The sequence below is a fragment of the Stylophora pistillata genome, chromosome 6 (assembly GCF_964205215.1).
Source record: "Stylophora pistillata chromosome 6, jaStyPist1.2, whole genome shotgun sequence".
Lineage (NCBI taxonomy): Eukaryota > Metazoa > Cnidaria > Anthozoa > Scleractinia > Pocilloporidae > Stylophora > Stylophora pistillata.
This window is the reverse complement of record NC_142524.1, coordinates 15,736,643-15,759,574: the sequence shown is the minus strand read 5'-3', so window position 1 is coordinate 15,759,574 and position 22,932 is coordinate 15,736,643. Positions and strand designations below refer to the sequence as shown.

Sequence of the window (22,932 nt, the reverse complement as noted above, 5' to 3'; positions counted from 1 at the left end):
ATATTTCTAGTTTCTTTGACACTTTTACGGTTAATTTATCGATGGCTTCAAGAATATTGACGGCTGTCTACAGCAGCAATTATGTTCGAATTAATGCACAGATTGCTTTATGATCTGAAAAATATGTTTCTAAAATGTGCAAATTCACCTGTGATTCAGGTAAATTAGTATAAATGTGGTCTATGGTGGTTCTGTTGTCAGTTGTATAACATGATATTAATTGCCTGTAGCTGTTTTCTCTAATGAAGAAATTATAAAGAGGAAGTTTCTCTTTTTCATTTAACCAGTTCACATTAAAATCACCCATAAATAGTTTAAATTGGGAACAGTTCATAGTCAGAAGTTCTGTTAATGCTAAACACATCTGTCGTACAGGCACTCTGGGTGACCGATACACACCTATTATGGTAATTTGTGGTATTTTTTCAAGTTTTACAATAGTTATTTCTACGCCATTTGTGTTCATGCAAACTGGATACCCAGGAATAAAACTTATTTTACTATACACAGCTGTTCCACCATAAGGTCTGGTATTACATGTTGTGCATTGACTGTCATTTCTAAATAAACTGTAGCCACTAATTGTGTATGCAGTATTGCTGTCTAAAGTATATAACCTTGTTTCTGAGAATATACTGACATCAGTATGTGAATAGTTCAAATCTTTGCGTATGTCTTCTATATGTTTATGCAATGATCTTGAATTAAGGAAGCATAACTTAACAGTAGGTTCATGTATTTCATAAATAGGAGTTAAAGAAAAGTGGAGATGCTTTTCTGTCCGTAAGCGTTGCATTTCTGCTTTAACATCATGATTTACAGCTATTTTGTTCTCACAAAGGTCAGTTATGTAAAGCCCTTCTATAGTTGTTACTCTACTTAATCCTACATAATGAATGTGAGGTATTGCTCTCCTGGTGTTAAAGTTAACTACTATTCTTGTCTCAGTGTCACCTTGTGATCTGTGAATGGTTTTAGCAGCTGCAGGTCTCAATGGAAATTGCTTTCTCACAACCTGAGCTGTTCTGTTTCTTCCAACTGCAAATTGTGCAGTGATAGGTTTGATAGGAGTCCATTTGCGTTCAATACCTTGTACAAATAAGTGCCTATAATCATGTCTAGTTTTTCCTCCTACATGTGCTTGGTCAAATTCTACCCATATTATTCCAGAAGGTCTGTTTTTGTCATGTAATTGTATCTTCCTTACAATATTAGCAGCACCATTTGTCATGCCATCATCAGTCCTTAGATTCACTGCGATTTCTGTTCTTTCACCTTCAGCAAGTTGAAGGTTTAAAGGTAATTGCTTAGTTTTTCTAGGATCAAGTGGTACTTGCTTTAAGATCTTATCCCTTAGTTCTGCAGAGTTAGCACCCACAACACTATCTAAGGCTTTAATTGTATACTTTTCACCAGTTGCAGCCATGTGAACTCTCCTATTAAACTCATCAACTTTAGAATTCTGTATGAACAAATGGGGGACATTTATAGGGTAAAGTTTTGCAATGTCTTCTGGAGTGTGATTACCTTCTCGTAACCTGTTAAGAAGTTGAGCAAATTCTTTGCTTTCTCTTTGTCTCATAATTTCTTCTAATTCAAACATTGTATATAGTTCTTGCCACAAGTTGGAAGCAAGAGCTCGATATTCTGAGTTGTTCATATCTTTAAACACATAACCATCCATAACAGGTTGTAACTGAAATAAATCACCAAGTGCTATCATGCTTACACCTCCAAATGGTTCTTTGCTGCCCATAATATCTTTTAATCTGTTATTTATTTGTACATTAAACATAGTATTGCCAACCATTGAAATTTCATCCAAAAATATTAGTTTCACTGCATGAAGTTTACATCTCAGAGTGTTAAGTCTACTTGAGTCAAGAGGTTTATAAATCTTTAGTGACTGGCTTGCTGGAATTGCCAAGGTACTGTGTATTGTATTACCTTGTATGCCAAAAGCAGCTTTTCCAGTTGGTGCTAATAACAGTATTTTAACATCATTGAAGTCTTCACCAGCTCTGGAGTTGTAATATTTTAGTGCTGCTTGATATAGACATTTGACCAGATGGGACTTGCCCACTCCAGCTCCTCCAGAGAGGAAATAGTAGAATGGTTTGTCTGATGTTTTAACAATATGCAAGATATGATAAAAAAATTCCTTTTGCTTTTGATTTAGTGTTTGCACCAATTGTCTGTACTCTTGGTCTTGTAATTCATTTAGTATCAGTGGTTCACTAGTTTCTATTGCTGAAGGAATTCCAACATCTTCTGATAAATCATAGTTTTCATTGAGATCAGGATGCAAATCTTGAAGACCCTCAGCCTCATCCTGGTATTCTCTGTTTTGTGTAAATGGTGCTATTGAGTCAAAATGATCATTGTCTTCATCAAGATGAATCAAGTGTTCATGGATTTTGTCTAAGTCTTCACTGCAAACAGCATATAGTTTCATTTGCTTATTTATACTATCTTTTACATTTATGAAACGTTCTTGGTAGGAGGAACAGTTAGCTAACAAATCAGTGTCCTCATTTCTCCATGACGTAAACAGCATTATTAATTCACGATAATGTTTTTCTGGATCTTTTTCACAGTTATACCAAACACTTCTTATAATTCTAGCCTTTGATCTTTTTTTGTTACTTTTGGGATTGATGAGATTATCCTCAAAAAGGTCATCGTCATTTTGTTCATCATCAGCTGTTTCTAATGGAAGGTTATCAGAATCTCTTTCGAATCATTTTTTTGCATATGGTTTTCCACATGAGTCATACCATGCAGTCCAATCTGCCAATGTTAAGTATTCAAGACTTAAAGGGCGTTTTGCATATCTTTGCAAAAGACCATTGGTATATACATCTTCACAATCATCATCCATTTCTTCAATGTCATTTATTGATTTTAAAAGCTGAACTCTTTCATTAGGAGGAGTGGTATTTATGAATATTACTTGACGAGAAGACTTCTTCATAGGAAGCTGTAAAACAAAGTAAACAGCTTCTTGTGCACTTATCTCGACACTGTTTAAAAATTTGTTTCCAATGTCTCGGACTTGTTGCTTTATGCTAGAATTTCCTTTTCTGGCTTCAGCACATGCTTGTCGTAAAAGTTCACTCATTCCTTTTTGTGCTTTAGAAATATACGAAACTATGTACATGGCACATGCATACACATCAAGTACAAACTGGATATCCATGTTTGCTCTCCACGCCTCGAGGGAAGCAGGATTATAGTTGTTTATTCTTAACTCATTCGGTTTTCTTTTTAAAAACACAGTTGGTGAATTTAACGATGACCTCACAGCTAGTCGATATTCATTTTCAGTAACTTTTAATTTGACAAGTAGTTGTTCAAATGTTATAGGTTCGCCTTCTTTCATATCATTTAATTGCTTGTTGATTATTTTCCAAGTGTCTTTGTGCTGTTTTATTTTATTTTGTGGCATGTCAGCTTCTAAAGGGTAAAGAATTTCAGTTGCTCTCATAGGAGGTTGTGGATAGTTAAATCGACATTCATTCTTTGACTTTTTTCTACAAGTGTGACAATGCCTGTGAATTTGCCTGTTCACTAGTTTATGTAATTCTGTATTATCAACTGGCCACTGACAACTAATTATTTTATCAATAAAGTCTGTAACGGCAGCATCGTCGTCGACTCCAAATACTGGTGCATCTTCAAGCCATATAAGCATGTGTATGTGGGGTGAGCCCCGCTGCTGGTATTCTACTCGGTAAAACCAGTCAGAAATTTTGCCTAATGGTTGAGCTTTACCAAAAAGAAAGTTCGTGAGAAATTGACTAATTTGATAATCAAAATGTCTAGCACATGTCACTGGGTCACTTTGAATAAGCCTGCATTTCTCATCCCAGGTCATATTTTCAAGCTCACTGGTAGTGTAGTCTTTATGATCAACTACCTGGCCAAGTATTCGAAGGAAATGTATCCATTGTGTTTCTGCTGAAGAAAAACTACAGAATATAGAAGATGGTCCTAATTGTCTAATCATTGCAAACAAATCTTTCTTAGCCTTTTCAAAATATGGTGGTGAACCTCTTAATGCTCTCAAGAATTGGAATCCTTCATCAAGATGAATCAAGCGCTCTATTGCTCCTTCACATTTCAACTGTCCTGCATTTAAAGATCTATTATTTCCTTTGCACTTCCTAAGAGCAACTTGTGATTTCCCTAACATAATTTTCATTTGAAGTTTTTTTGTTTTAAAGAATATATTTTCAACACACATAGCAGCTCTCCTATCTGAGCGTCTTAGTTCAGATTTACAGATGTCGCTATAATGAACGTTAACTAGTCTATCTTTATTTTCCGGCCGACCTTGACCAAGGAATATACCAGGATACGCTAATTCTTCAGAATATTGATCTCTGAATATACTTAGGGGTTTGGTTCCTTCTCCTGGTGCAACATTTAATATATGTTGAGGCTCACTGTCTTCAACAAATTCTGTGTTCGTCAACATGGTGTCAGTAACACCAGCAGGTATTTCTGCCTCATCTTCAGTCCAGTGATCATCACTATCAGTGACATCACTTCCACTAATATTACTTTGCTTATTGCAGCTACTGGTGTTTTGTATTTCTTCTGATTGTTCATTTTGATTTTCAGGATTAGTTTCACCTAATAAACTGTTTACTCCCCAGTCTTGATTTACAGTTATTCCTTCCTGTTTGTAGAGAGTGCTGTTATTAACTAGCCAATTGGCTGCTTGAACAACTTTATGTGGCCTTATATTGAGAGACAATGCTGAGCTTTTGTATTGCAATTTTCTCTTTAAATTGACTTTAATTGTACCAGCATCATTGGGTAACCTTGGTAAGATATTGACAGTATCAGTTACTTCTGCTGGGACATTTACAACATTTCCATGTATTTTGAATTGCCTTCCTCTTGGAGCTTGCATTAATTTTTGAAATGCAAGTCTTGGAGCTACAAGCCTACATTCCAGTTCATTGAGGTAAAAAAATTCAGGTTTTATTGGAAAACTCATTCCATTCAATATGGCAAGGGGTGGAACTTTATTCTTTGCTAAGTAATTATGACAAGTTCTACATAGCCACTCTTTATTGTTGACACTTTTTGTTTTTATAAGATATTTTTCAGCAGCAGGGTTTGATTTTCTTATTTTAGTAGCTGGGTAAACACTGTGTTTATACCACAGCTGATCACAACAACTACAAATATATAAGGGGCCCTGTGACACAATGTCATGAAACCTCATTATTAAGGCAGCCATGTTTTGTATTTTTTCGTTTTTTTCTTTTTGACTTTCAGCATTATTATTTTCTTTAGTGGTTGAGGTTTGCTTCTTGTTGTTACACTTATACTTTTGATTCATTTTAGTAGCCCTTTTGTTATTTCTGTAATGTTTCATGTAAGAAGTCCAGTTTTTTTTCTGCTCCTGTGTCTTGGATTTGCATTTATCATTTCCACTACTGTTAGTGCTTATTCTTAAATTGTTTACATCAGAATTGTGTTTTCTTTTTCGACTTCCATTATTTACTAGTACAGCATTTGTATTCTCTTTAGTGGGTGAACTTTGTTTATCACTGTTACATTCATAGCTTTGATTCATTTTACCAGCCCTTCTGTTATTTCTGTAATAATTCATGTAAGAATTCCATTTATTTTTTTGCTCATGAGTTTTGGATCTGCATTCATGGTTTTCACTGTTCTTAGTACTTATCCTAACATCGTTCAGATGGGAATAATTGTGTTTTCTTTTTTGACTACCATTACCTATTTACAAATACAGCATTTGTATTCTCTTTAGTGGGTGAACTTTGTTTATCACTGTTACGTTCACAGCTTTGATTCTTTTTACCAGCCCTTCCGTTATTTCTGTAATAATTCATGTAAGAATTCCATTTGCTTTTTTTTTCATTGCTCTTAGTGGTTATTCTAACATCATTCAGATTGGAATAATTATTGTGTTTTCTTTTTCCAGTACTATTGTGTACTTGTTCAGGAAGAACATTTTGTTCTGTAAAATTGAAATCACTATTGTGACTTCTGTAAGGGTGCTCATTTCCTGAGTAAGAGCTATTTGGTATTGTTGATACATAATGCACTTCGTTTACATGACCTATATATATTGTTCTTGGTTGCTGTGATGATGAATGGCGTGGCTCTATTAAAGTTGCCTGTCCAAAATTTATGTGAGATTCTACAATATAAATTTGTATATTAAGTGATTCTGCAACTGCTTGTACAATTAATGCATCACACCATGTACCTTGCATTGACATATTTGTCAAGTAACCATTCCATGAGTTCTGAGTGTTGCTTTCAATGAAACGTTCAGGGTTATCCCTGAGGTATTGGACAGCAGCTTGTCTGATGTGAAAGTGATGACTGGGATTACCATACAATTGATGTGATACGGCTTTAAAAAAGCAGTCACCTGCACCACCCACATCTAAAGCTATCAATCCCAACTGTCCTAATCGAAAGTTAAGCAATGTTGAGGAATCCACTGACAAATTGGTCTGATTGTTCACATTCTGTTCGGGACCTGGATTTAATTCAACGTCACCTGATCTCAAAAGATTCATCCTTGATACGCAATATGTTTTAGCCGGGCAAGTTGATTTTTTAATTTTACCTGAACAACAGCTACTAGTTTGCTTTCTTTTTTTTGACTTTTTTGTTGCCAGTCTTTTAAAATTGACTAAGGAAGTAATAAAAGCGTTGCATTTTTGTAAATACCGTATATACCACAATTTATAGTGAGTAACCAAGTCATACAATCTTGAAGATTTAGGGGTACATTTCTTAAAAATAAACTTTAGCTTGCTTCTAGCTTTTCTCTTTTTCATATAATTTAGGACCTTTTTCACAGGTATTCTAGATGGCTCTCGGTCTCTATGTCGTTTTACTTGTTTAACGAACTTGGAATTTTTCCGAGGGGAATGTTTGTGGAATTCTTTCGATGGCGGTACATCAACAATGGAAGCTCCCACAACAAATCTTACATCTGTTTTTAAAGATCTGTTAGAAACTATCCTTAGATAACAAATATCATGAATTGTACTTCTACACTTCCCTTGTAGGTTAAAAATTGCAACAGCTTTCGCAAATGTCTGGCCAGTGAAAGGTATTTTCACTTTAGGGGCGATTTCATTTCCCAAACAGCGGGTTAAAGAGGGCATATTTCCCTCAGTGGGCTTTATAATCCCCAAAAGGGGCTCAATAATTCCCGTAATGGGCCTTTCTCTCCCCAAATGGGGCTCATTTATTCCCCGAAGGGACTTTCTTTTCCCCAAATGGGGCTCATAAAGCTTATTTTGTGTCCAAGGCACTCGCAATATCGCCGAGTGGTGATGCATATCAAAGTCATTTCATAGAAGGGTTAACATTTGCTTTGACTTGCATCCAGACTCTCGCGGACATATTTCGCATGCGCGAATGACCAAAAGTTTTATGCGCAAACGATAAAAACAAACATGGCGGCCAGAGTAAAAAGAGAAATCAAAGCGCCGAAGCGATTAATCAACGAAGTAAACCCGTTAAAAGCTGTAGCTGACGAGGGCAGAATACCAAAGCGTCAAAAGGACAATCGCCTTTACGAAATCGAGTCGAAAGAGGTCGACAAAGAAGGCAAGCGAGTAAAAATACATTGTAACGGATTTAGTGATAAGTTTGACGAATGGAGGCCATATGATGGTGATAAATTTCCTATTATGCGGTTGGAACATAAATGTAAACCATCCATGGAATCCATAGACGATCGTTTGCATCTCTTCCAAGACCGCTTGTATCGGGAAGTGAAGCGAAAGCTATACTCTGGAAGGAAGGACGATCCAGAAATCAGGATTGAAATTTCTGTGGAGGAGGTCTTTGAAGTGAGTATTGCCACTGCTGCTCGTGCAAAAAGGGAAAGAAACAAGCAAGTCTATCGGATTTGTAATCACGACCTAGACAGCTTTTTGGGAGTCAAATGGGATGAACGGATTTTAAACGAAAATAGTGATTATGCTTTTGTGACAGAAGGGGCAGTGAGATTTTGGATTACAGAAAGGAACCCTATAATAGAATACAAGCTCATAGGGGGCAAGTATGTGAGGTCAGAAATTGAAGATGACCGTCAACTTGTTTTTACTTTTGTTTGTGGAGATGGAAATAGACACCAGTACCTAACAAGGGATGACTGCTAAATTAAAGACTGAGTTAAATGCAATCACACAACTACAGTTATTGTTTTGATATATTTTATTATCAGTTTATAATCATTGTCAGTTAATTATTGAGATTGAGGGAATGAAAATATTTGTTCATACTAAATTCTAAAAGAGTTTTTGAATATCTTAACTACACATGGATATTACATTTATTTATATTTACTGTAATCAAGGCTGTTATAAGATAAATTTTTAACATGTCAACTAGGAAGCCTAGCCCTCAAAGTTACAGTCACTAGAAAGGAATTTACAAAGTACATCTCTGTGTCCATCTTCCATCAACTTTGATAAGATGTGCACAACAAACTGCAGTCTGGCATTTTTTACAGTTAGCTGAGCATGTCTTTATGGTGTGACCAAGACCTTCACAATTTCCACACTTATAACTTTTCTTTATTCTTTCCATGCCTGCTGCTTCTAGGAGCTGTATTCTATTTTTCTTCAAAAGAATCTGTTTTAAAGCAGAAATTCCCCTATGATTTGAGGATCTAAAATAATGTTTGGATGATATATCATTATATTTTTCCATTCCTTGTTGTGTAAAATAGGATATATTTTCATAGAGTCTTAAGAATTCAGGCACATGAGCATATAGTGCATGCATGTAAGGGGTAACATCTTTGGCTTGATACAAACATAGAAACTTATCAAACCATGAGTTGATCTTATTTGTTAACTGAGTAATAGCATCATCAGTTGTAAACTCAAGCTTCAGGTCTCCAATAATTTCCATAAAACTGGCCCATAGTTTTTCCATTTCTTTAGTTTCCTTAAAGTTGGGAAGGAGTGATTGGAAATTTATGCTTTGCATAACAAGCAACTTTTCTGGTCCGGTAAGGTCTCTATATTCTAATTTTTTAGAGTCTTTATTTACTCTCCAGTCAAAGGAAATTCCAATGTCCTTCAGAAACTTTTCATATCCAGCCATATGTTTATATTTCTCTCTTGTAAACCCACTAGGGAAAGTTTTCACTTTATCTATTGCATCTTCCCTGCGAAGTTGCTGTATGAGAAGCTCAATCAAGTTGTCAGAAATCCTCAAAAATAAGTGAAGTGTGTCAATTATGACATGATCAATGGGAATAAAAGAAAATAAAGGCACTGATTTACAATTGAACTTTTTAGATTTTGCATTGGCAGTTATTTCTTCACATGATCTTGCACCAAGGGACCTGTCTGTGAGGGACCACTTCTTGCTGCAGTCAAACCTTTCATTCCTAGGACATTTGCACCAAATACAGGCATAGTCCTGATTTGCTGCACCCAAACCACACACACAAGCTAAGAACTTCCAGTCCCCTCCCAAAAAGTATTCAATGTCACATTTATAATCACCCACACATATTTGCTTTAGATTCTGCATTTCATCATTAAGATCTGCAAGGGTTGCCTTTAAATTATCATAGCTTTCAGTAGTTTTGATTATGGCAAGAATATAGTTGCCTTTTTCACTCATTGCAATATCTCTTTCATTTAATATTGTGTAAGTTAAATTAACAATTTTGAGCCTTTTCCCAATGTTGGTCCCATCCCCACTAATTTTAACTTTGATTTTAGTGTTAATGTTCAAAACTCCTTTCCCCTGAAGCCTGATTACTTGTTCCTCTAAACTTTCTTTAAAACTTAACTGGACTCCCTCGGCTTGGCCAGGTGTAGGTTGAAGATTCCATTTTGCATTAAGTTCTTTCAATTTCTTCTCCAGCTTATAGCTGTTTGGCATCTGTTTGGTTTTCATAGCCAGCTCATGCCAAGCCTCATTAGAAATGTTAAATTTATCTTTAATGTAGATCCACATATTAATTTCATCCAAATTTTCATCTGTCAGCTCCGTTGAGTCCTTGTCCTTTAGTGGCAGCTTGTTTTCATCAATTAAGGAAAATGTCTCGTACTGTTGAGTTTCGCCATTGAAAACTTCTACTTTTGTGGCAATAAAATCGTACAATCCAAGGAAGGATAATGTTGCCTGACAGTTTTCCTTCATCTGTTGTCGAAGACGTGACTGATGCTGTTTCGTATAATCGGTAAATTTTTTCTTTTTGGCCGGCCCTCTCTTTCCGTCTCTCTGCAGTTTCGCAATTTTACGCGCTAGAATCTTAAATTTTTTTTCGTATTTTTTTTTCGTCCTTTTCTGCTTTGTTAAGCACTTGTTCGAGTTTCTCTTCTACCTTTAGCCTTTTCGCCTGTTCATCTGCAAGGGATGCTTCCAGCTTTCTCTTTTGTCCGCGCAAACCTCTGTTCTCCTCTTGTAGCTGACACGCTTCAATTTCATTATAGAATATCTTGAATGAGTACGTCTCTTTCTGCCACTTTTCTTTAAGCTTCTTAACATGGCGACCACCTTTTTGACCAGCTTTCCTCAACGCCGAGAGAAGAAGCGAAATTTTCTTCTTGAAGACATTTACGATACGATTGTTTAAGATTAAACCTTTCAGCGCAGACTCTTCAAAAATTCTTCTTATTCTCGCCGACCAAGCAGACTCAGTACTTAAGTCGTCGATTTTCCCCTCTAATTCTTTACAGACTGTATAGATGAGGTAGCTACCAAACAAGATAGAAAAGGATCTTTAACACAATGAATCTTCGAAGAAATACACGAAACTTGAATCTATACTTACTTGTTTATTTCGTACGTAAATGAAGGGACATCTCCGGATTCCGCTCCATCGAATTCCTGTTCTATCGCACTCGCGCTGTTTATAAAGGTTAGCAGCAGAAATAGAACCAAAGCGTTGATTTCAAGGCCCATTTGCCAGGCCGAAACTTTACCGCACCCTTATGAATTATACATCAAAATACGCGGAATTTATTATTCTTTTCGAATTTGGCGGTAACGCACACATTTGAGCATGCGTTGTACAAACCTCGGCCCAGAGTCTTTGCCTTGTCTCGAAAAAATGAAATCAAAACCTCTTAAAATAGCGCGAGTCAGCAACACAAAATATTTATTTGCCAGTACAAGATTATTGTTTAACGGTATAATTTGCACCTCTACGTAAAGCTTAACAATTTTGCTTTTATAATCTGGAGGTAACAGAACGACAACGTTCTTTAAGCGAAAGAGAGAGAGCAAAATCTTCCAAAATTCGCTGATTCTTTAGTCGGTCGCGTTACAGCGGGTGTCACGCGATATCCGATAGAGCCTTTTGTTAAGCGTGACTTTCATATGTGTTGGCGCCAAGAAAGCTTCCATCGATCTACAACTTCAAAGCATCTTTCAAAACCTTTCACACGGCCGGACAAACAAGTAGTGCGAATGCTGTGGCAAATGGACAAAATACCCTTTAAGAAATCCATCACAAAGATGAAAAACGAAAAGATCACTTACCTAGGAAGCAACAAACACTGCAATAAGCTCACGTGAAATATACCACAAGATGGCGGACCTCTTCCTTCGAAAGCTGAACGGAAGCACATGGTTGTTGACGAAGTTGACGTTTCCTTTTCTCGTATTTGATTGCTTCCGAGTCTTTCCGGAAATTAGTTGTGTGCCACGAGCTGTTGGCGTTGTCCATTTCTCAAATCCGATTGGTTCCAATATTCCCCAGAGGAACGAATTTAACCCGAAAGTATTACACCCGAAAGTATTACAGGCTACCGAAAGTATTACACTTTGAGAATACTTCATGTAACATGTCACGAAATGGAATCCACGGTGAAACGTCATGAGAAAATCCGCGATTTTATCTTATATGAAGTAATGGTCGCGCGTTTTACAGCTTATCATTGTGTCTGCATGCAAATGCAGCCGACACAAAAATTCACCTGTAAGGCCTCCCAGGTCTACAGCACCCTTAGAACTCCCCACATCATCACTAAATTTAACTGATATTTTATTAAAGGGAGAAAATGATTTTCTTTCCAATCATTTTTTGCACCCTCCCACATGTCATTTCTGCATATGTTGAATATGGAAATGTTGTTTCCTTCCAAATCTATTTTCTGTGCAAGATCAGACAGAATGCCTTTTAATGATACAGGCAGAGGGGGAAGCTTTTGTGTGCCTCTGTCTCCAAGTCAGAATCTGACTTGTCATCTTTATCATCTAATTCATTAAAAAGTAAGGAGCTGTAAAAAAAATCCATGTTACTGCTTTTTGGATCTCTTTTTTCTTCGATACCTTCTTTTTCTTGGTCTTGTAATTCTTTCTGAAGAGGCATTACACAAGCTCCACATGCACTTAGCTGGTTGGGGATACTGCATGATCAAAACCAAAAAAAGCAAAGATACTTATTCAATATCGAATATGTTAACATGGGTGAAAGCACGTTTTCCCAGTCATAGTTTTCACGTGTTTTAAAACATGTGCTTTGTTTGTTTCAAACTAGATCGAGAAACACAGTACCAAGTGAAGCAAAATACTCAGTTGTAATTTCGGCAGGTTGGGCATTTGGCACCACTGCCATCTGCAGTTTTTAGCCACTCTTCCAGACAGTCTTGGTGAAATGCGTCGCTGCATCCTACTGGAGATACTCTTTTTTCTGTTATATCATCCAAACATATGGTGCATTCTGGAAGAACAGACTAAGCTAAGTTGATCGTTCATTTTCTCTGTCTAGGGTACTATTGATGTCATTCATTTCTTAATAAAAGTCTGGCTACTAACCTTCATTTGGTTCACCAATAGACTCCTTATCATTCTCGTCACCACTTACACTAACTTTGGAAGAGAGTGAGATGAGGTCATCTTCAGGGTCATCCTCTTTGTCTTCCCAGAGCAGCTCTTCTCTCTTAACCAAGTACAAGGAAATCCGATTGTATGGCTTTCCAATATCTTCTTTATACTTATCAAGCTGAAAGATCTGCGTTGCCTGTCCCGGTAAAGTCAGGATTTGTGTTCCATCTGGATAGGCTATATTGTATCCTGCATCAGGTTCGAATTTCCTGTCGTATGCTTGATACCTCTCAATAGCCTTTCTTAGCAACTGCAATTTCTGAATATCTGAAGGTAGTCAAATCGGAATGGCCTTACCCTCTAACGGTTTGATAACTCCGTTCACCAATTTCATTAAACCAATGTTTATCATTACTTCAGAAGGCTTGGATTTTTTGTTGCCTTTCTTCTTCTTTGTCTTTTGGCTTTCCTCTTGACAACGTCGAGAAGATAGCCTCTGTCTGAATTCTTCGGAATTTTGTGGCTTTTCGGGATTTTTCTTTTCTTCTGGCACATCTGTAACCTTTCTACCACAGCGATGACAGAATTTAAATTCTTTCAAATCGTCTGCTTGGCAGTTTTCGCACTTCATGCCGTCTTCCTATTATAAACCAAGCATTGACATCTCTGAAGGTTCTGGATCGAAAATCGAAAGGACCATGTGCATTTTATTGCGCCTGCTTATCATACAGGCCAGCGGAAACAAAACTAGTGCCCAGTCTCCGTTGGAAAGTGTGTTGTGTTTTCAGTCTGTGTGTTGTGTTTTCAGTGTTTGTGTTGTGTTTTCAGTTTGTGTGTGTTGTGTTTTCATTTTGTGTGTTGTGTTTTCAGTGTTTGTGTTGTGTTTCAGATAAATGTATTGTGTTTCAAATAAGTTTGTGGTGTGTTTAGCGTGTGTTTTGTGTTTTCAGTTTGTGTATGTTGTGCTTTCAGTGTTTGTGTTGTGTTTTCCACTTATGGGCCACCGTATTTTTCCCTTTTCTGAGGGCAATTAGTTTTATATTTTCAATTTTCGAAACAAAACAAAATCTTACATGACCCATCACACAATCAAATTCTTAAAACGTAATGTAAAGGTGATAACTGCTTCTACTTGCAGATTTAGCCCTTACTTGGGTAGAGCCATTGACCATAAGTAGCAAACTACATAAGATGGACAAATCAAATGGACAAGTGTAAGGCCTCTCTTAAAAGTTTCAAATGACCCTCATTCCCTTCCAAAAGTATGGATGTCTTCATAGAATGCAATCCTTTTTAAGTAATAAAATCTGGATGCCTCCCGACTCCACGTACATTCCATAGTCACTCTTCCCTTGTCGTCTTCCTTAGGGTAATAGTATGGTTCTTTATGAAGTATGGCAATGTCCTGTGGAATGCACACTATCCCACCTCTAGCAAAGTCCACTTTACACGACTCGCACTTTTTAGCCTTTGCGAATTCTTTTGTGAAGACAGCGTAAAAGTTGTTGTTGTTGTGCCATATTTCTGTGAATACAAGAGGCTGCTGGAAATCTATTTGACTGTCTGGTCTTGTTACTTCCTCTATGATTGGTGTGAGTTCGACATCATTCTGTCCCTTTCGTTTTTTCTTCTCCTTGGCCTTTTTGCCCACCCTTTTTGGAATGTTAGCACCGAGTATGCTGCGTGATTTACCTTTTTCTTTGTTGAAGCCATCCAAGAATACAGGAAGTGTTCCTATGGTATCAATCACGCCAAGAATGTGAGAAAAAGGACCTGCTGTGCTCTGGGAATTACGGCATCTACATGTAGGGTTACCACCTTTGATCGTGACACTCACGCTGTTTCCAAACTCTGTCACACAATACGAACCTCCGCCCAGATCGATTACTTTGTGATGAGACAGAATTACGTGATTAAACGAGACTTAACTGTAAATTGAAGTTTGATCGAGATTCTGTCTTGTCATCAGTCCGGAACGAAGGAGACACACGAGATGCGCATGCGCATTGCTAGTCAGTCTTCAAAGTGAGCGGTACAGGAAAAAATGAGGGAGGGAGGGAATAAGGGCATGTGACTCCTTCATTCCGGACTGATGACTGGACAGAATCTCAATCAAACTTCAACTTACAAGTAAATCTCATTATCATGTAATTCTATCTTCTATCTTGCGAAGTCACATGAGATTTCAAAGTCCTGTAACACGAAACAGTAATACAAGTAAAAGGGTATTTTATGAAGGGAATAAAATCCCAAACAAAACAAAACAAAAATACAAAATACAACTAGCAGATCACTTGGCACTTGGATTTAACAGTACAGAGCGAAAGTTAGCTGAAGTATTGGACATTGGCTTATCATAGAACCTCGCAATGGTACTCGCAGTTGACCAACCGGCAACCTTCATAATTTCAGCAATGTTCAAATCCTTAACCTTAACATTGGAAGTAGAAGCAGCCCTGCAGCTATGAGCAGAATACTAAGTTATGTCAATCTCTGCAGATTGCAAAACTTTCTTAACCCATCTGGAAACAGTGTCCCTTGCTACTGGCTTAAAGGGTTTGACATAGCTTAACAATAACTGAGAATAATTTTAATATATCAACAAAGTTGAAATGGTAAATTGGCCACCGTTACGATTATAAAAGCTGATGTTTTGAGCGTTAGCCCTTCGTCGGAGCGTTAGCCCTTCGTCGTTAGCCCTTCGTCGTTAGCCCTTCGTCGTTAGCCCTTCGTCGTTAGCCCTTCGTCGTTAGCCCTTCGTCGTTAGCCCTTCGTCGTTAGCCCTTCGTCGTTAGCCCTTCGTCGTTAGCCCTTCACTCCGACGAAGGGCTAACGCTCGAAATGTCAGCTTTTATCGTAACGGTGGCCAATTTACCATTTCAACTTTGTTGATATATTCAAATTATTTCGTTACCCCCACCGACGCAGCCCCAAACAGTTTCTTTAGAAACTATCACCCTTTAATAACTGGAATGATTGTTGCGCAAAGGGTCAGTCCGATGGATATATTCCCTCGAATGTTGCACCACACAAAGTTCCTTGTCCTCTGGAAAGTCAAATAGTTCTATAGACTCTAAATGTCTGCCTGGTTTAGTCTGCTTTAGCTTCTCATGGACAGAAATTCTGTACCAATCACCCAAGTCCTGTATGTAGTTAATGTCAAACTTATGGATAGTTTGTCCATGCTGGCCAGTGGTAAAACACAGCAACATGGTTAACTCTAGCATGAGTTCCTTAAGCGATAAAGCACTGGAAGCACCAAAGGTCTTCAAATAATCCAACACAACATGAACATCCCATATCTCAGTGTATTTTGGCAGGGATAGCTTTAATTAAAAAATGCCCTTCATGCACAGAACAACCAAACATTTCATTGCTTTCCAAAATAAGGACGGAAGACAGGGCAGAGCGGGCTGTGTTAACAGCACTGTAACCAAGACCAGCCTTGTATAAAGAGACAAGTAATTCGAGACCATTGTGTACTCCGGGTTGAAATAAATCAATATCCTTGTCATCACAGTACTGTCTCCAGCGCTTTAAATATGTGCAGTACTGCTTAGAAGTATCCTCTCTCCTAGAGGCCATAAGGACATCTTTTGCACTTGATGATAAATGGTATTTAGCTAGACTTTCCCTGATAAGAGACCAACTAGGAGGTTCATTTTGTGCCAAATTGGGTGTACTTCCTCTGGATGACTTGGTAACCGAGGTAGGTCCGCTCTTGCTTTGAGGTAAATTGGTTCCTGTTTCAGCATATCCAGAGCTTTGGGATACCAACCTTGGGCTGGCCAATCCAGAAACACAACAACTCCTAGAGCATCCTCTCTCTGTATTTTACTCAGAACTGCGGGATTTACACTAAAAGGTGGAAAGGCGTAAAATTCCAGTTTAGACCATTGTAAGGAGAGTGCATCTATTGTGAAAGCTTCAGGGTCTGGTCTGTATGAAAAACCTTGATAGAGCATTTTGTAGTGTGCCTTTATGAAGCTGCAATTCTGCCTCCCTTTGGTTCCTTCGAGATTCAAAATCAGCAACAAGATTTTGTTTACCAGGGATATGGGCAACACTCAACCAAAAGTCCTTAGCTATACACCACTCCCAAATTCATTGGCTAGTGAATTACAAGAATCGGAATGACTCGTTCCCATGTGACTAATTACATTCACAACTGTGGTATTATCGCACATTACTCGAATGTGTGTGTTAACCCAGCCTTTAGCAAACGTTTGTAAGGCTAAGTAGATAGCCAGCATTTCCAGGTAGTTTATGTGGTACTGGGCTTTAACATGGGTCCAATTCTCCCCAGTGGATACTCTGTCATGTTCAGCTCCCCACCCTAAGAGGGAGGCATCTGTAATAATTTGATGTTGGGGTTCCCCATGCGATGTCACATTGTGGACAGTCATCACATTATCACACCACCACTGCAATTGACGCTTAGCTTGTTGTGAAAGAGACATGTGTGAGCATTAAAATTTCCTTTTGCCTGCTGTGAGGCAAGTGCCTGTGCTCCAAGTGCCTTTAGAACAAAGGTCCGTGCCTCACCCCAGGAAAACTAGCCACATAATTCTGCCAATTGCACTTGCTACTTCCCTTATAGATAAAGTGGTAGCTCGCAAAAACTCAATACAAACAGTTTTGAGGCCCAAAGCCTTCTCCGTTGTTAGTTGAATTGTCATGGTTAATGAATTAATGATAAAGCCCAGAATAACCTGCCCCTGAGAGGGAATGAAACTGGATTTCTCAGGGTGGACAACCAGACCCAACTTATCAGGTAAGACTGTGGTATCTATAACACTTTTGGCACAATCGTCATAAGTCCAACCTTGTAAGTAAAAGTCATCCAGGTGTGCAATAGACATATGCCCTTGTTTGTGTAAAGCAGCTAAAGGGGGTTTCAGAATTTTTGTGACCTGGTGGAGGGCACACGACAACCCATTGGAAAGGCAAGTGAATTCTTAAAATTTATCTGCCCATTTAAACCGCAAATACTTTCGATCCTCACTTTTAATAGGGATGGAATAGTAAGCATCCTTCATATCTATAGATGCCATGAAACAGTTGGGTGTTACCAGGTGAATTATAGTCTGAAGAGAATCCATCTTGAAATGATGATGTGTCACAAACTCATTAAAACTTTTAAGGTTAAGTATGAGCCTAAAAGTTCCATCTTTCTTGGGAAGCAAGAAAATTCCTCATTCAATACAGGCAAACGATTCAAACGCAGAGCAACCCTGATCTCTGTCATCGGTTCCAAAGCTTACAAAGTCCTTTCAGACCTGTGCTCACCAGAAGCTCCTTCAGAGAAAACTTATGGTGATCTCGCAACCATTCTCAAGGACCACTTTGCTCTGAAGAAACTTCTTATCACAGAACGATACCGGTTTCACAACTGCATTCAACTAGAAGGAGAAAGCGTTTCCACTTTCGCCGCTAAGCTCAAACACCTCGCTTCTACCTGCAACTTCGGCACACATCAAAATGAAGCTCTACGTGATCGCTTGGTCTGTGGACTTTGCAACAAGGAAATAGAGAAAAAGTTGTTAACCGAAGAACACAACTTTGACTAAGCTCTCAAAAAGGCCCTCTGCGCTGAGGCTGCCGAGACAGATGTCGCTGCATTCTCTCGAGAAGACACCACTCCGGTAAACAAGCTTGATTCTGTTGGCCATCAGACATATCGTCCGCGCAGAACACGCAGGCCTCCATGTGAGGGCGGAGGCAAAAAGCCACTTAACCAGAATGAAAACAACAGCACTTCTGAATGTCTTAGTTGCGGCAAAACAGGCCACGCACGTTCCCAGTGCAAATACAGGAATACCTGCCATTCCTGTGGACGATCAGGTCATATCACAGTTGCATGCAAGCCTAAATCTCAGAAGAACCACACGGTTGAAGAGCCAGAAGCGTCACAACTCGACCCCCCTTCAAATCCACTTTCTCTCTCGATCTTTAGCATCAATGCACAGAAGTACCCGTTGAATTGAACAGAACCCAAATCTTAATGGAATTGGGCACCGGCGCTGGAGTTTCAATTATCTCCCAGGAGACTTACGACAGGCATTTCAAGGAGACCCCACTCCAACCCTCTGATACACGCCTGCACACCTACACACCTACACAGGGGACCCAGTCCAAGTCTCTAGTCAGTACATAGTACAACTCAAGTATCAAAATCAGCGTGTCATTGTGTCACCCCTTGTAGTTAAAGGCTCTGGACCATCACTCTTTGGAAGAAATTGGCTCTCTCGTGTCAACCTGGATTGGAAGAAAATATGTAGCATCCATGTCTCAGACCCATGCCTCACACCGGAGGTCAAGTCACAATTGCACAACACAGTCCAGTGTCACTCTAATGTCTTCAAGCCTGGCCTTGGTACTATTTAGGGAATCACAGCTAAATTGGAGATGAAGCCGGATGCCCAGCCAAAGTTCTGCAAGGCCCGCCCAGTGCCTTGCGCTCTCCAGGAAGCAGTAGATGCAGAGTACCACCGACTCGAATCCGTAGGTATTGTGGAAAAGGTTGAATTCAGTGAATGGGCAACACCCATGGTTCATATTCCCAAGGCGGATGGCACCACACGGTCATGTGGAGGCTATGCTGTTATGGTCAACCCCCAACTCAATGTCCCTCAGTATCCCATTCTCCTGCCTGAGGATGTATTTGTCAAGTTTCGAGGCGGAAAGTTCACTAAGCTTGATTTAAAGAATGCTTATCAACAACTCCCATTGGATCTTGACAGTCAGCAGTTCGTAACCATCAACACACATCGTGGCCTATATCGGTATAAAAGGCTACCGTTTGGTATTGCCTCATCCCCAGCAATTTTTCAGCGGACCATGGACATCATTCTTCAAGGTCTTGAGCATGTCGCAGCCATTCAAGATGACATTCTGATCACGGGCAAGGATGATGAACAGCATATCCAGAATCTGAACACAGTTCTCAGTCGCTTAGACAGTTACAGCTTGCGACTCCAGCTCAACAAGTGCAAGTTCATGCAGCGGTCAGTAACCTACATGGGCTGCGTCATTTCTGCTGAAGGAATTTCTCCAACGGAGGATAAGGTTGAAGCCATAAAGAAAGCACCACGCCCTGAAAACTGCACCCAATTAAGAGCCTTCCTGGGAATGATAAACTACCACAGGAAGTTCATCCGCAATCTGAGCTCAATTCAGCAATCAGCCCCTTCAGAAAGATCAGTAGTTCCTGTGGTCCCCCCAGTGCAAGGAGGCCCTCAACAATGCAAAAGAATCTCTCTCTTCCTCCCATGTGCTGGTGCATTACAATCCTAGACTCCCAGTGATTCTTGAAAGCGACGCAAGCCAATATGGTATAGGGGCTGTCATACTTCACCATTTCCCCAACGGAGAAGAGAGACCAATCGCATATGCCTGAAGGTCCTTAAATTCATCTGAGAAGAATTACAGTCAAATAGAGAAGGAGGGCCTAGCCATCATTTTTGGCGTGACCAAGTACTACATGTACCTATTTGGGCGCAAGTTCAAATTTCACTTTCGCAAATTCAAATTCCACTTCAGCATTGGTCCCTGCTCCTCTCAACGTACCAGTACGAAATTGAATTCAAGGCTTCTGCTGAAGTAGCCAGCTCTGATGCCCTGTCCAGACTACCCCTGCAGTACAGGAAGGATGCCAGTGTCAAGGACAAAATCTTCCAGGTCTCGGCAGTGCAATTACGCAAACACCCTGTTTCTGTCTTAGAAATTGCATGCCAAACTGCTAGAAATCCAGTCCTAGCTAAGGCTCTCGCGATGACCCAAAATGGCTGGCCTGCCTTTTAATAAACTCCACTCCTGAGCTCAAGCCATTCTTCCTTCGCAATGATGAGCTATCTGTCCAGCAAGGCTGTCTGATATGGGGCCTGCGAACCATCATACCTCCCTCCTTACAGGAGCAGATTTTAAGTGAACTACACAAGGCGCACCCAGGAGTCGCACACATGAAGGCAGCTGTCCACAGTCATGTATGGTGGCCTGGGATAGACAGCGACATCAAGGCGAGAGCACGTGGGTGCAAGCAGTGTTTCCAAACTAGAAGGGTGCCACAAACAGCACCACTTTCCCCTTGGTCGTGGCCTACAGCTCCTTGGCAGCGCATCCATGTAGACTTTGCCACCCACCAGTCCAACCACTATCTCATTATGGTTGATGCTCACTCAAAGTGGCCAGAAGTGATTGGTCCCATGAAAACCCCCACCGCTGAAGCAACAGCCAATGTGATGCGCAACATTTTTGCAAGATACGGCCTTCCAAAGCAAATTGTTAGTGACAACAGCCCACCTTTTCAGAGTACAAGGAATTCTTGAGACAAAATGGCATCCAGAAGATGTTGGTTTCCCCATATCATCCATCTTCAAATGGTCTAGCGTAGCGGTTTGTGCAAACCTTCGAGCGTTCTCTAGAATCCTCAGCATCTGATGTATCCTGCACACTGCAGAAGAGAATTCAGAACTTCCTTTTGTCTTACAGAAGCACCCAGAATGCCACAACTGGCTCGTCCCCAGCCATACTGTTTCTACAGAGAATTGCGCACACGTCTCTCTCTCTCTAGTGAGACCGGTCCTCGCCACTCATGTTTCCCACCAGCAAGTAAAGATGAAGATGCATTATGACAAGCAGGCTAAATTCCGAGAAATTGCTGTTGGCGACACAGTCCTTGCATGCGACCACTTGTCAGGGCAAATGTGGCAACCTGGAACCGTGGTACAACGCCCCTCTTCACACTCTTGCCAAGTTCACCTTGATGATGGGTGAGTTTGGAGGCGACATGTGGATGACGTCTTGCAGAACAACTCCCACTCTACAACAGCTGAATCTGGTGTGCCATCCTTGGAGACGGCAACCCCAATTGTTCCAGAACCCACACCGGTTAGCTCACCTGAAACCAGTTCACATCCACCTGATAACTCAGCTCAATCGGAGACAACTCCTGCCTCCACAAGTCCTATGCTGTGTCAATCATCCTGCTCTCACAGACATCTCCAGAGATTGATTGAGGAGATGTGAACTGAAGATTATTAATGAAGAGTTGTGGGTGTTACTGACTGATTGTTAGTTATAATTTGGATATATCAACAAAGTTGAAATGGTAAATTAGCCACCGTAATGATTACAAAAGCTGACGTTTCGAGCGTTAGCCCTTCATCGGAGCGAATAGAGGAATTGTGGGTTGTGTGTGCTTTTAAAGGCAGAAAATGGAGCTACGTTATTGGTGGGAGCATGGCAACGAGAAAAACATGAATAAATTAGTGGAATGAAAAGCGTTCGTTGATCCCTGTGGGACCTAGACTACTGGTTTGAAAGATGAGCTTTTCAAGATTTTTACGGCTTTCCGTGCCACCTAAGTGCAAGGAAAGACCGCAGATTGCCATGTGTTGCTTAGAATGATTAGGTAAATTAAAATGTCTAGTGACTGGTTTCGATGTGTCCTTGTCATTCCTTTCCACGTCTCGAAGGTGTTCTCGGAATCGGTCACCTAGTCTTCTGCCTGTTTTGCCGATGTATATCTTTTTGCAATAAGTGCAAGTTATGCAATACATTACATTTGCGGAGGTGCACGTGAAGTGATCGGTGATCTTAATGGATCGTTTAGGTCCCGATATTTTATCAGTGTTGTGAATGAAAGGACACGTTTTGCATCGTGCACTAGCGCATTTAAAAGTGCCTGGTTGGTCATTAGTCTGAAAAGAACTTCTGACCAAAAAATTGCCTATGTTTTTGTCACGTTTGAATGAAATGAGCGGAGGCTGCGAAAAGATAGTGCTTGTCTCTGGATCATTTTGAATGGAATGCGGTCGGAATCTTCCTTATGCGACGTTTGTAGTGCTGAATGTCGATCAATAAGTTGAGCACGGTGGTAACCCGCTTGAACGACGGAAACAGGGTAACCACGTTTATCGAAGAACTGGCACATTGACTCTGATTTGTGGTGGAAATCAGAGTCATCACTACATAAACGACGTCCTTGTCCTTGTAACTAGGTAAATCGAGATATTTCGGACCCAATTTTGTGTTAATGGTGCCACAAAGTGATTTTATATGCTTTGATGCTGTGCACTGATGAATGCCAAAGGCATTAGCTGTCATCCACAAAGAACCCGT

At 39.8% G+C, this 22,932-nt stretch overlaps 4 protein-coding genes and 3 pseudogenes across 5 annotated transcripts in view; 1 reads left to right on the top strand and 6 right to left on the bottom strand.

The window, feature by feature from the left end:
* The window catches only part of LOC148728472 (uncharacterized), a 3,162-nt gene extending 418 nt beyond the window's left edge, over nt 1-2,744 (bottom strand). The window contains exon 1 of the mRNA XM_088724557.1: nt 1-2,744. This exon is cut by the window's left edge and continues 418 nt beyond it. Within this exon, the coding sequence (XP_088580683.1) occupies nt 80-2,557 (2,478 nt within the window). The 5' untranslated portion in view covers nt 2,558-2,744 and the 3' untranslated portion in view covers nt 1-79.
* The window catches only part of LOC148728470 (uncharacterized), an 8,245-nt gene extending 1,819 nt beyond the window's left edge, over nt 1-6,426 (bottom strand). Inside the window, exon 1 of the mRNA XM_088724560.1 lies at nt 6,254-6,426. Within this exon, the coding sequence (XP_088580686.1) occupies nt 6,254-6,288 (35 nt within the window). The 5' untranslated portion in view covers nt 6,289-6,426. The remainder of the gene's footprint in view (nt 1-6,253) is intronic.
* Nucleotides 1-13,441, bottom strand: part of LOC111320909 (uncharacterized) — a 21,553-nt pseudogene extending 8,112 nt beyond the window's left edge.
* On the bottom strand, nt 2,741-5,750 carry LOC148728471 (uncharacterized). Its single transcript, XM_088762952.1, has one exon. It carries the CDS (start codon nt 5,627-5,629, stop codon nt 2,741-2,743), a length of 2,889 nt encoding a protein of 962 aa, XP_088619078.1. The 5' UTR covers nt 5,630-5,750.
* Nucleotides 8,204-11,353, bottom strand: LOC148728469 (uncharacterized; annotated as a pseudogene). The gene is made up of 2 exons (XR_015988526.1): nt 10,814-11,353; nt 8,204-10,736 (listed from the first exon to the last, which is right to left on the bottom strand). The product of XR_015988526.1 is annotated as an uncharacterized LOC148728469 (transcript).
* Nucleotides 13,442-15,080: 1,639 nt separating the features above from the next.
* LOC148728468 (uncharacterized) lies at nt 15,081-17,672 on the bottom strand (annotated as a pseudogene).
* Nucleotides 17,673-19,218: 1,546 nt separating this feature from the next.
* LOC111320908 (uncharacterized protein K02A2.6) lies at nt 19,219-20,106 on the top strand. The gene has a single exon (XM_022923640.1). The coding sequence runs from the start codon at nt 19,219-19,221 to the stop codon at nt 20,104-20,106; it is 888 nt and encodes a 295-aa protein (XP_022779375.1).
* Nucleotides 20,107-22,932: the final 2,826 nt, after the last annotated feature.

Coding starts and splice junctions, on each gene's coding strand:
- LOC148728471 (XM_088762952.1), bottom strand. CDS start 5,629: ATGAATTATTACAGAAATAACAGAAGGGCTGGTAAAATGAATCAAAGC.
- LOC111320908 (XM_022923640.1), top strand. CDS start 19,219: ATGAAGCCGGATGCCCAGCCAAAGTTCTGCAAGGCCCGCCCAGTGCCT.